The sequence below is a fragment of the Dermacentor andersoni genome, chromosome 8 (assembly GCF_023375885.2).
Source record: "Dermacentor andersoni chromosome 8, qqDerAnde1_hic_scaffold, whole genome shotgun sequence".
In the NCBI taxonomy this organism is placed as follows: domain Eukaryota; kingdom Metazoa; phylum Arthropoda; class Arachnida; order Ixodida; family Ixodidae; genus Dermacentor; species Dermacentor andersoni.
The window spans coordinates 104,879,442-104,892,652 of record NC_092821.1 but is presented as its reverse complement, the minus strand read 5'-3'; the positions used below and the strand labels follow the sequence as shown (position 1 = coordinate 104,892,652).

The following is a 13,211-nucleotide window of genomic DNA, read 5'->3' as shown; positions in this document are numbered from 1 at the left end:
AGAGTGTTCACGATGGTGTCCAATGCTCAAAACACGCCCTTTTCTCTCCTTATTTAAGTCGGCCGCGCGCTCTCAGAAACTCCAGCGCAGGACTACCCCCCCTCCCCCACCCTGCATCCTCAAACCAACGTCAACTCGAAATTATTCGTCCACTCCATGGATATGGATGGATGCTATGAGCGTCCTCTCTGGAACGGGGCGATGAGTTGCGCCACCAAGCTCTTGTTACTATATTGCCTAATGTTCTACCTATGTTAAAAAGGAAGGAAAAGGGGAAAAACACGAAGAATACCTATTACCAAACTTTCTGAACCCCTATTGGGAACTTTCTTTTTGTAGGCCTCCGTTGTTTGTCGTTTCCCTACTTCGATTTTTGCAATTTTTTTTTCTGTAGCGCAAACAGCACAAGGACGTATAGAAGATAAAACAGACAAACACAGGTGCTTCTACGTCCCTTCTACGTCCTTGTGCTATATGTGCTACAGGAAAAAAACTGCAAAATGTTGCACCAACAAGCCCAAATATCTACACTGATGGACTTTTTTTTTTCTTCCACCAATCTTTCAATCGCCTTTTACCAACCTCTATTGCGGACATGTTTACTTTCCCCCCTGCTCTCGCTGAACCCATGGATTTCAAGGCTAGACGTGCCTAAATCGACCGCTGGACACATATCTTCACATTCCAATAAAACATGCTCCATCGTTTCCCTAGCTTTACAGCTTGCAAGCACGTCCTCCTTCTTCCTTGTTGTACTTCGCTTTATAAGTGCGTGTTCGACGGCATCCCGATCTCGCTTCGAAAAGTAATGAGCTGGATCCCTTCGAGTTATCATAAACCGCAGAGTTGAGCACGGCGCCATCCTTCGCTTGAAGAAGACGCTACGATTGTCAAAAATTGCCGCGGTGTGTGTCAATGAAGCACACTGACTACTCCTGTCGAAGGGTAGCACTGGCATCCACTTTCTTAAGTAGACGTAGAGCGTTGAGTGGATGGACGTTCTAGAATACGTTTTTTTTTTTGTCTTTCTCACCCGTGTAGAAGGCTACCAGAAGCGTGGAGGACGCCAAGACCTGGTCGATGAGGGCCTTCCTGACCGCGACGGCAACCAGCTTGCCCGGCAAGACGCGGTCCAGGTATCGGTACCAGTAGAAGAGCGCCGGCGCGTAGATGCCCGTGCCGACCACGGCGTACCGGCCCACCAGCGGCCAGTCGTAGCCGCGCACAGACGGGTCCAGCTTCTGGAGTATCGTCTGCTGGACCACCTCGGCCCCGATGTACATGGAGCCGAAGGAGACGACGTTGGCCAACAGGGGACGAGTCTTAAACAGCGTCCGCGCCCTGGCGATGGCATGCTGCATGACGAACGAGGCCTCCTCGGAGAGCGCGCAAATTGTTTGCAGGCGTGTGATCAACACGACGAGAGCTATTCTTGACCCTGAGGGCCGGTAATGGCACAGAAGCAGAACACGATCACACTTGGAGCCACAGCGTTAGCCAGACGACAGTCACTTGATTCTAAAGGCAGGCCACGGTCGCCCTCGGAGTTGCACTGTAACCAACACGAAGACAGGTGCTTGGTACTGAGGGTCAGTTTGCGGGTGTCTACCGGAGAAGGACAAGGTCGCACTCGGAGTTGTGATTCCGAACCCGAGGGCTCGCAGAGGCCTATATGAATGTCACAGCTTACAGATCCTGCAGGATGTTGGACAGCGTATTTGCTTACGCCAGCTTCTTATACAGGGCGACGCGAACGCTTCGCTCGCTGATTATTCAAAGCGCGACAGAAACAGGCCCGCAACGTCCCGTGATCGTTCTATCGTGTATGAGCGCGGTTGACAACGCAGGTAGCTATTATGAAAGGGCAGTCCGGGGTACTCGGACGGGGTCCGTGAAGAGAGTTGAACAAGGGCAACTTTGTTTCCTGGACGACGTTTCTTGCGCGTCGGCAGGACAGAAAGAGCATACAAGTTGCGTTATATACTCCCGGACAAAGGCTAGCTCTTACCTCCGAAAAAGTCAGGTCAGCAATCAAAGTAGCAAGAATCGACCATACAGACGTGCGACCGCGAGGCGCACTTCAGCGCACACCCCCGTCGAAACACACGAAACGGTTGTGACCTTTACCCAAAAGAGGGCATTCGGTGTCGCGATTCCTGAAGGACGTGGGGTTTTGTGCCAAAAAGGATTGTTCGTCCGGAACTGTAGCCACAACACAGAATGCGACGACTGGGTGACGTGTTTCGGAGATCACTCGATGCACTCCTGGAAGCACGCACGGTCGCCGCAACTGGAACTGGTACGTACAACGGTCTGTGGAAGACCACACCTCCGTCCTGAGTTGTCCTTTTTTTTTTCCACACACACTGCGTCAGCGTACAAGTTTCACAACCGCGTGCGAACGTCGTAACGCCGACAGAAGGCGGCGATGTAAGGGTATGCGTGCCGGCCGGTACAGATGTGCTCGGCCTTCAGTCGCGATACGCACGGTCGACGTGTACGCGCGTTGCTGTTGATAACGTACGCGTGCAGTGGAGGGAAGAGGCGACGACGTTTGGGGACTCGAACAGTTTGTCTCTTCTCACCGAGAAAGAGGAACGAAAAAAAAAGGGGGGGGGGAACAGTACGGTGTTTGAAGGGCAGAAGATTCACACGTTCCTCGGTCGGAACGGGACGGGAATCGAGCATGCAATGTCCATGGGCGTCACGGTCGTAAAGATAAACACTGCAGAGCGCGTCGGGACCTAATTTCAGTCGCTGGGGTCTTCACACAACCGTTCGCGGGTCTGTGACCGGCGTAAAAACACGCACGACGTGCGAATGGATGAGCGGCCAGCAAACAAACAATGACAATGCACGATTTGTCACGACATCGATCGAGTTCTGCCACTTCAACGCCTGGACACGTACTACACACACAGAGCTACTAGGTTCGAGCAAATCGGTGTCACATCTGGCACGCTCGAGAAGCAGTAAATGAACAAATTTTAAAATACCAAAAACAGAGAGAGAGAGAGAGAGAGAATGAAGTGATCGAAAACCGAGCTCTCCTCCTCCGGCTCGAGAGTGCAGCGGTTCCGCAGGCACGACGACCCTTGTACGAAAGGAAATGAGCTTCCTCCTCCTCCTCTCTCAAGTGACGAGCTAGCGCAGATGGCGCAGAGCTTTACGCAGCCCTCCGTTGTAGCCTCCTGTACAGCGCAGCACGTTTGGATCCAACTCCAACTGCGATCTCCGTTGTCGCTGTACGACGTAGCACAGTAGGCAGGTGTCTCGTTGCTTGCGGGCGCGAGCGAATGCGAACAAGCCAGCCGTGAGACGATCGGCGCACTCCCCCGGAGAGACTTGCTACGTTGCCCCAAACGCGCCCGCACGCACGCACACTCGAAGTTGCCCGCGACGCAGCACGAACCACCGTTTACGCAGGAGCACCCGCCGGGTCCGTCGCACACGCCTTCGAGGAGGCGACCGTCGCCGTCGACTGGGTACGTCGCCGCGTCCGTGAAGAATGCGCAGCGGCGGCGAGGGAGACGTCCAGTCTGGCCGGCTAATCATTGATACGACCTCCAGATGGGACACACGCAGCAGCGGCTGTGCAGGGCTTGAAGGAGAGGGGGGAGCAGGGGAACGCGAGAGTGAAGAGATGAGATTGCAGTGAAGCCGAGGAGGAGGAGGAGGAGGAGGAGGAGGAGGAGAGGCCTGCGGACAGCGGTCCCGCAAGCCTCGTTTTCTTGCTTCTGTTATGTGTCTTTCACGTTAAAGAGATGCGGAGAGGTGGGGGAGGGAGGGTGTCACGGAGAAATCGGAGCAACCGTGCATTTAAGAGGAAGCTTTAGCTCGGGTGCTCCTATCTAAATACATGTAAAAGGAGAATTCGTTTTTCTCGGCAACCACTGCACCAAATTTGACGTGGTTTGCTGCATTTAAAAGAAAAACTTAAAATCTAGTGACTGTTGGTTTCGAATTTTTGAGTTAGGTCGTCAATGTTTTATTAAAAATTGACAAAACTTAAACGTTTTCAGAAAACGAAACTATCAAGCTTACAACTCTGTAACTCAACCACTAAAATGATAATACAATTCTGTGAATTGCATCTAATAGTACATCTAAAGCGGACAAAATTGATATGTTACACATGAATATAAAAAAATTGAATCATAGGGAAATACAACTTTTGCAAAACCGTTGTAACCAACGCAACAAATTCACGTAAGATGTAAAATGACATATTGAATTTGTCCGCTTTGAATGATCTAATGGATGCCGTTCACAGAACCGCGATATCAGTTCTTGATGCAGAGTTATGAATTTGTAAACTTCGTGCTTCTATTTTTTTCAAACGGTCAAATATTTGAAAATCGTTTAAAGAAAATTCAAGCCCTAAATCGAAATTCCACTTCCAACAGTCACTAGAATTTAACTTTCTCTTTCAAATGCAACAAATTTCATCAAAATCGGTCCAGGGGTTATCTCATAAAAACGTTTCTGCGTTTTTACATGTATTTGAATAGGCCGCGTCGGAGTTGTGCCCGAGCTAAAGCTTCCTCTTAAGTATGCACGCTCGTTGAGTGACCGAAGATTGCCGTTGCGCTGGCCGCCCGCATGGGCGTTGGAACCGACCCCCTCGGTTGTCCGAGAACGCGTCCAGTCGGCGTGAGAGCGTTGTTTTCGACTGAAGGGGAAAGCTGGTGTCCGCCGTATATATATATGGTTCGTTTTTATAGTTCCTTTCAGAGAGAGAAAGGATATTTTTTGGGATGTATGCTGGATGTATGTGAAGTTCATTCTGCGAAGAAAAATGTTCTTTCTTCCCTTGCTCTCTTATTTTGCTTCCTTTCTCTCTGTACTTCTTTTCTCGAACTCCATTGGGGAACCTTGGTAGGTCGCTTGCCCCTCGCCTAGGCGACCATTTGAGCCAAGTCCAAAGCGAAAAAGCAGTCAAATGTATTTTTTCTCCTTTTTCTCCTTCCGTCGATCGCTCTCTCTTTTTGTTTCCTCACGTAAGTAAACGAGGCCAAAAAAAGTGAAAAGGAAAAACCGCTGCAGCAGAGCAAGAGTCACGTATAATGTAGCAAACCGCAGAAACAAACAAAGAGAAAAGGAGAAGAAAGAAAAAGCAAGCGTTTTGAAAAAAATAAATAAGAAAACGCGTTCCGCGAGTGAAGCTCACGGCTTTTGGCTCCAGCTTTCGCACGTCTATATTTGCGTCGTTCCGCGTGCGTAACCTTGAAAGCAGTTGAAGAAAGAGAAATGAACTTCATTTTTAACGACTGCTTCCTCTTCTCTCTCTCTCTCCTTCTTTTACTCGAAACTTACTGCGCTAGCGCCCGAAGCGACTAGGCAGAACCACACACACACACACACACACACACACACACACACGAGGCAAAACGAAACAAAATTCCAAGAAAGAGAAAACGAAAAATCAAAATACAAGTGCAGTGCTCGCGTATGTACATGTACATACAAGAAACGAGCGTTTACATGTTATCTGGCGACCGCGAATCGCGTGTCAAAACGCTCGATCATATATTGCAGCGCAAGCACGCACGTCACGTGTGAAACATTCTGTTACATTAGTCTGGCAAGACGCTTTGCACTCAAGAAAAGAAAGTCGGGTGTCGACGGCAGAACAACGAGGCGCGCGTAGATCGTGCCAACGGCCGCCCGCAACCGCCATAACGCTACACTGTGCTGGAAGGAAAAAAAAAAAAAAAAGAAACGCTGGATTCCAAAACGTAACGCAATTGGCTGGCAGCAATTCTGATGCGCATATATTAATCTCGGAGTCGTCGTTGTTTACGTTTTAAACACATGGCACGAAGGTCGCAAAAAAACGTCAAGGTTGCGACGTCGGGAACTTTAACAACAACAACAACAAAAAAAAAAAAAAAGAGCGCGTGTCAAATATTCTGCAATGTTGCGGGTAAGTTGGAGTTTTTAAAAAGTAGAAAGCTAGACGAAACGGGTGCTCAGGTATTTTTTGATCGCGTTAATCAGGAGCACCGTCACTCGAATCCTGATCGCGAGCTCCGTAAATATTTCGTCGGTGGCGTTAAAAAAGAAAAGAAAAAAAAAAGGAAAAAGAAGAAGCTTTGAGTCCGAATGTGTAACTTGAGGTCCGTATTTAGTGCTGAATTTCTCGCCTGCTATAATATGTTAATCCCCTTACTCAATGCCCTTCAAATGGCCTGTAGGGTAATTTAAGGTAAATAAATCAATAACAGTAATTAAACAACTAATTAATTGAATGAAACTAGCTTGATTTCGTTTCTTCCTTTCTTTTTTTTTGTTTTTGTTTACGTTGTGGAGCCTAGTTACAACATAAATTTGACGTCATGTTTTCAACTTTCTCGGAAAGCCTCCTGTTGAATCACTCATTGAACACGATAGCTCTTTTTTTTATAGCCTGCGGTTCAGTGAGCTGAAACCCCCTCACAACAATATACACTGAAATGTATGCTCTTCTCTGGATAGGACGTATTTAGAAGTTGACTCAAAGACAATATATAATATAAAAAAATGTTTGCGAGAATCCTGAAGGTATGCTAATTGGACCGCGTAGCTGGTCCACGTTACTTATATTATACAGTTTTCGTTCCGTGCTTTAACATTTAAGCGCATGACTCGACGGTGTCAGGTGACATTGATATTAGGTACTTCGGGTACTTACCAAGTGTGCGCAAATGCTATTACTTAAGCGCGCATAACAAGTAAGTCTCTGCATCTGTTTTCTGTTCTGCGATTCAGCGCGCGTAAGTTTTGAAAGAGCAAGTGTGTGTCGACAGGATTTTTTTTTTTACTTTTTTATTTGATTGATGGCACATGCCGAAGGCTCGGCGGCGTACCAGCATAAGTGGCCGACCGCAACAGCTCGGCAAAAAGAAAAGAAAGAAAGAAAACAGTAATAACAAGAAAAATTTTCAGACGTTAAGGACTCCCCGGAGCTTATTTCTTATACAAAATTATACTATAAGCAAGCCGAACCAGGAATTATAAAAGTGTAGTATCACAGACCTAAACAACTAAAGCAATTCGCCTTAGAGTTTACAAGCAAATAACCACAGTATTTTTCCTACACCGGTGTCACACGACCACTTTCGATCGCGATCGAGCCCGATCCGGATCGAAATTCTCGACCGCGATTGATTCACTCGCGCAGCTTGCGCAAAGAAACATATATATATATATAGCTCGACGAAAAAGAAATAGCTCGACGGCTGACCATTTCACGCACCGCGTCGACAATCCGCATCCTTGAAAATTAGCGGGCCCACTCACCGGGATAAAAAACGGCCAGTATGATGGTCGACGAGACGGCCTGGTCGGTCAACGCCTTCTGGATGGCCTCCTTGGTGCCTCTGGCAGGGATGACGCGGTCCAGGTACCGGTACCAGTAGAGGAGGAAGGGCGCCGACACCGTGGTGGCGAACACCATGTACCGCAACATGATCTTCCAGTCGTATCCGCGCTGGCGGCGGGACTCGTCGACGCGCATCAGAATCGTCTGCTGCGAGAACTCGGCGGCAACGTACAGCGTCGGGTAGGACACCATGTTCGCGAGGAGGGGACGTTCTCGAAACAAGGCCGCAAAGCGTCCGAGCTTGGCGGCGACTCGCTGCATGTTTACGAGGAAAACACTGCGTGCTCAAGGGCGCGGCGGAGTACTGCGTTCGTACGCGTCGGAGCACGGCCGGTTAATTAATAATTACAAAAAAAGGTCGTGTACTAGTATTCGATCGCTCGTTTGACGACGCGTCGCGTCCGATCGGCGTCGAAGCCGTAGTTCACTCGAGTTACAAAGCGATGCGCAACGATGCGCCGACGGCGTTCGTGTCATGCGATACCCACGTCGGTTGTTTTGGAGTTGGAGACCTTTTCGCAACAGCCGACGCCGCGCTCTGCGCCGAAGTCTACTGCAAAGCGAAACACGATGGGGGCCGCCATATTAGTCGCTCCCTGTCGTTGGGACTGCCTGAAAACTGCTATTCGAAATTTATGTGTAAATCGTTTAATGACCTGTAACTTATTGCAGACAAAAAAGAAGTGTTTCAGCTTTTTAGTTTTTTTATGACTGATTAATTGCAAAAGTTTTTTTGCCATGTAAATGGGGGATGTTCCTCTCACAGCCAGTCACAGCTTCCAGCAACAATCTCCCAAGTAACAAAATAGAATCTTGAAGCTCATTATTTTGCATACCTTTGGTGACCAAAGCAATTTCAGGAATCAAAAATACGTTATATTCTCTTTGTTATGAATATTATGTGTTACATAATCTACATAATCACCAAGTTGGCGTTAGATTTAGCCCATGTTGGCAACACTGCAAGCCGGCTCCGCGTATGCTTGTGTTTTGCATTTTTCCGGAGCGAACGCTAGCGTAGCGTACTACCTGCCGTAAAGTGTGTGCCTCGTTCGCACGCTATCATCGCTGGACTCTGACCTTGTGCTACAAAAGGGGCAAAACAGAAAGCAGCCTGGTTTAAATTACGACACCCGTGGCAGAGATGTGAACTCTTCGAGCTGCTGATCTGCGCTGGGCCATCCTAGAAGCCGAAACCGACGCTGCTGACCTCGACTTGCGCCAAAGCCGTGTGTCCAGCAGGAGCAGCAGCAATGAGCGGCGTGCTGGAGCATTTGGACTCGCGGTGCCGTCGGCGGTGGTTGCTTCTTTCAGCCTAACGGCTGTAAATGTGTCGCGGATTAGTGTTCTGGGATTATCGGCCCTGCGGCGGATGATCTACGCCGCCAGCCGACAATGGTCCGCGCTAACGGCAAGAGGGATGTCCGAATCCTCCTTGTCGGTGAAGGTGAGCGGCGATTGTTTATTTCGTTAAGCGGGGTCTCCTCTGGCCGCGAGCTTCGCCCTAAAGCCGGCCGGTGGTCCCCGGATTTCGTACTCCGTCGACAAGCCGGTCGGGTATTTCGAAAAGACGCCTTTGGCCGAGTTTAATGCCCCGCTCAGATAGTCTGTCGCCGTCGCAGGAACTGCACAGCAGCTTGCGAGCACTTCGATCGCTTTCTCGTTGGATAGCTGGTGCGTGCTTCGCAATTAGGGAGTCAAAAGCCCTCGCGTTAACACACGAGACAGGCTGTTGGGGAACGCCTTTGACGACTTTAAATACCCGCCCTGGTAACATCTCTTGTCGTTGCACGTACGGTACGTTCGCAAGTGCTCGCGCGCGTGCTTCGTTCGATGTCTCTTGGATAACCGAAACTGCGACTGTTTGCTGGCTTTCGTACGGCGACTTTCGCAACAGCATCGCGGCACTGCGTTAGTTTCCTGGGGAAGGAAACGAAATAGCGCGTCGAATTCGGTTCGACGCGTTTCGAAAGTATAGCTGCAGCGGTGGGAAGTCGCGCTGGCTCAACAACCACGGCGTGCGCGGCGTGGTCGTTGCACACATTGCGTAGAACTCGCACCGATACGCATGTCGTGGGCGTCGAGACTGGATTAAGGTAGACCAGAGAGGTATTTTGCCGCTCATTGGTGGAAAACGGAAGCAACCCGGTACCAGCAATGGTTTCTTGGTCGGTACGCGACAGCGCACATGTGTGAGCCTGACTGGCCTGGAGCCAAGTGGGGTTCCTGGCACCGAAAGGGTTGCGAGGTTGTGACGGGCGTCTGGAGGTGGCGGCGCAGTAGCGGCCTGCGACGTGAGGTTTCCCGCGTCGACCTGCGGTTCTTTGTTTGCCTGTTTTGGTTTCTTCTTTTCAAACGTTGGAGCTGTTCTGATAAAAGCGCGCAGGTTGTTCGCACCCCTCCGGTCACGAATTGTGTTTCAGAGTTTTGTAAGGCCTCCAATTGTACATATTTTTTCAAGAATTAAAGGCTCAAGTTTTGCAGAAAGAACATTTGGCACCTGTAGCGCGAATATATCTACGTCATATTCAGTGCTCAGGCCAGTCTTCGTAATTACAAAAAAACAAGATTGATAACTGATATTGACCTCTTATAGTAATTAAGAACCAAGATATTTATTATAAGTATTACAAGTTATTATTGATTTGACGATCTTCCACTGCAAGAACACAAATTGACAGCAGTGACATACTGAGCAACTCGTCGAACTTCATGTCAAATCGGGTGGTGCACCTCATAATTACCTTTGTTTGGCATTACTCTCCGTACCAAAGTGACAAATGGCACTGTTTTCCATTAACAGAGGATTATGGTTACATTTAGTGCCATGTTCAAGATTTTTTCCGTGTCATCACTAGTTGAAAAAAGGCATTCAGTGCTGATTTAGCAGTAAATGCAAGGGAACTGCATTAGCGCGTTACGTGGCACCTTTTTGATGTCCTGGATCCATGACTTGATGTGACGTGAATGACGTGAATTGCACTCACAACATTGCAAAGTGTTGTTGAGGAAGCTTGCTCGGCACACGTTTTGCCTCTTTGAGGAGCAAAGTTTAACTGATGGTGGTCTAGAGCACTTTAGCAGGGAAGAAGTTTGGACGTGTTGGTGGGATACATACAGACTGGGATACATAGCGCAAAAAATGACACAGGGAGAAGCAGGAACACAGGACGAGCACTAACTTTCAACAATTGATTTATTGCAGCTGGTGAGTATATATATACTCACTGGGACGCCACTGCAATAGACACACTCCAGGTCCAGAGCAGGCTGCCGTCAGTCGCACTCTATATATATACACGCATACACGCTGTTCTAAGCTCTCACCCCCCCCCCCCCCCCCATCCCCTCTCTACCTCTGCCATGTGAAAGGCTTCCCACACTTCACACACATGTATACTTTTTTCCACTTTGACACTCCTAATGCTAACTGTTCCAGTAAGGAAGTCAAGCGAGTTGGCAAATACAAAACCTCACTGCATCTGCCGCTTGCATGCTTTGCACCATAATACCCTCGAAACACCAATGTTTAAAGTTCATCTTCACCCTGCTGTCGATGAAATGAGCAAATGTATTTGGCTGGTGCATCTATGCAAATACTCCCTGAGTTAAACAGCAGTGCATTTCGTGACTGGCATACTTGAGGTCACCGACTACAGTTTTCCACATCATTGCCAACATTGGCATACTCATGTCGTTGCAGCTTCGGGCCACTCGGTTAGCTAACAGCAGCCATTGGTGACACTTGTAGAGAGTGGGAATAATTTATTTGAGGAAAAGCACGAAGGCCAGCCTGAGGCAACAGTCTGCTACTCAATTACAGGAGTCCAGATCTGCTAACTCTTTTTCTTACTGCCCCCATCATCATTCATTCTGTGCCAACAATTCCAATGCCCTATCGCCATGAAGTGCAGGCACCTTTTGTTGCATTGTTTTGGCTTTATCTAAAATATGAATTGTCGCTAGATGAAATTATTGCTGCAGTTCAAAGCACTGTCACGAAATGTGATTCATTCTTGCACTTTGCAGTTTCCGAAAGCATCATAAAAGTGTAGTTCAATGTACTTGGGTTTAGTGAAAGTAGCAGCTGTTACATTTTTGGCAGTGTTTTGAAATTCCTTGCTACAGTTGCTATTGTGACGAAAACTACACAAGGCACCATATAGGCCAGCATTTGTTTATTGGCTAGTTATTGATGGCCTCTTTCTGCATTACCATGCTACCTTTCTTTATCAGACTGCAAAATCTGCAGATTTGGCTTGATACTGAATGTTTCATCAGAAAAGGAGCGCGGTATAAATGGCTCCTCAACAAAACCACTGAATCTTTTTGTGCTAAGATCTCACGAGAGTGATGAAGGTGGTATATTGTGATGAGTTTTGTCATCTAGTATATCTTTCTTTTGTGAGGGTCATAATTACGAAGTGACAGCTCTGCATTATCAGGTCATGTAGTTGAAGGGGGCAGAGTGTTTTTTAAGTGTAATTTTAGAATTTTTGTACCCTGGCTTTTCTAACCTGGCAGAAACGAACTTCAAGCTGTCTCGTCTGACAGTTCGGCATTGCCTTATGTCAACTGAGTCTTCCTCACACACGATAATATCAGTTGCACAATCTCTGCCAGAAGAGTGAAAGACTGGCATACTAGTTGGCAAAGAGGGATCTGAGTGTCAAAAGAAGAAAGAAAAGATAGCAGTGTTTTGTTGCCATACGTCTGCAAGATAGCGCAGAGTCTAAAAAAGAGATTGGGAAACATTGTGTTCTTAAGGCTGGCTTTCACAGCCCAGGGAAAAACTGTCACGTGTGAGCTTGATGCCTGTGCTCTAGATATGTGTGCTTGTGGCAAGGGAACACCAAAAGAAAATTTTCTCCCTTGTGCTAAAAGTGTCTTTTGCTTCCTTCGTGGAAACAAACAATATGTGCAGCAACACAGGAACTGCTTAAGGTACACGATCACTGCAAACATACTCAAGCTTGTGCATGCATGCCCTGGTATTCGTTCTTGCAACTAGGGTTGCAAAAGTTGTTGTTGGGGAGGGCTCTGCTTTTTTTTTTTTTTTTGACAGGAGTGCTAGCCAAATAACACGGAAGACGATATGACAGAAGCTGCGAAGATTGAAGAGATGAGTTACAGGTGTGCTAGCGCACATTCTGTTTTTTTCCATCCAGGAAAGAAGCAAGGTTTCTTGTGACAAAAGTTTGGCTTATGATTCATTCCAACTGTCCTGTGTGACCACTTCCGGATATCTGAAGTGTAGCCTCTAATTGTTTCAAGAACAGGCTCAAATGCCCTCTTCTATCAGTGTGATTTAGTTTATATTGCTGTTGTTTTGCTGGCGGGTTCATGGTGGCAGTCAAGGCAGATGTTGGCTAGAGTGATTGATTATGGGCTTTATGATTGATTATGAAGCTCCACTTCAGTCCATCACTACATTGTTCCCTTGTTTACGAAAGCACTGTTCTGTGTTTGAAGCGATGCTCTGGACATTTTAAATGTCAGTCTGCCTTTCTGTCTTGACTTGTTGTGCACCTTTAAGTAAATTTTTTTCCGAGGACATAACAGAGCCACAGACAAGTACTTACTTTGAACTAGAAATCTTTATTGCAATTGAAATGCATGTCTGTTGTAGGATGAAAACAAAAAATAAGGAAGAAGAGCGCTTGTCCTTGTCTATTCTTTGGTTTTGTGCTCGTCAGAAAAATCGTGCTCTGACGCCTCAAATCTTGCAGAACCAACTAGGCCAAACTTTGACATCACTGATGCGTTCCTCTAGTGTCTCTTTAAGCTATCTGTGAATCCACACTGCCCAAATTCAACTGTGTACCCTTGTGAAGTAGCTGGCTGACTC

At 47.6% G+C, this 13,211-nt stretch overlaps 2 protein-coding genes across 4 annotated transcripts in view; one reads left to right on the top strand and one right to left on the bottom strand.

Moving 5' to 3' along the window:
- The window catches only part of LOC126529261 (mpv17-like protein), a 30,797-nt gene extending 22,872 nt beyond the window's left edge, over positions 1–7,925 (bottom strand). The window contains exon 1 of one of the 2 annotated variants that reach the window (XM_050176869.3): positions 7,282–7,925. In XM_050176869.3, the coding sequence (XP_050032826.1) occupies positions 7,282–7,624 (343 nt within the window). In that variant the 5' untranslated portion in view covers positions 7,625–7,925. Of the gene's footprint in view, positions 1–1,033; positions 3,543–7,281 lie in introns of those variants that run through there. The other variant, XM_050176870.3, reaches the window with a different exon arrangement.
- Positions 7,926–8,356: 431 nt separating this feature from the next.
- The window catches only part of Miro (mitochondrial Rho GTPase), a 30,999-nt gene continuing 26,144 nt past the window's right edge, over positions 8,357–13,211 (top strand). For both annotated transcript variants that reach the window (XM_050176846.3, XM_050176845.3), the window contains exon 1: positions 8,357–8,810. In XM_050176846.3, coding sequence (XP_050032803.1) covers positions 8,759–8,810 — 52 coding nt within the window. In that variant the 5' untranslated portion in view covers positions 8,357–8,758. The remainder of the gene's footprint in view (positions 8,811–13,211) is intronic.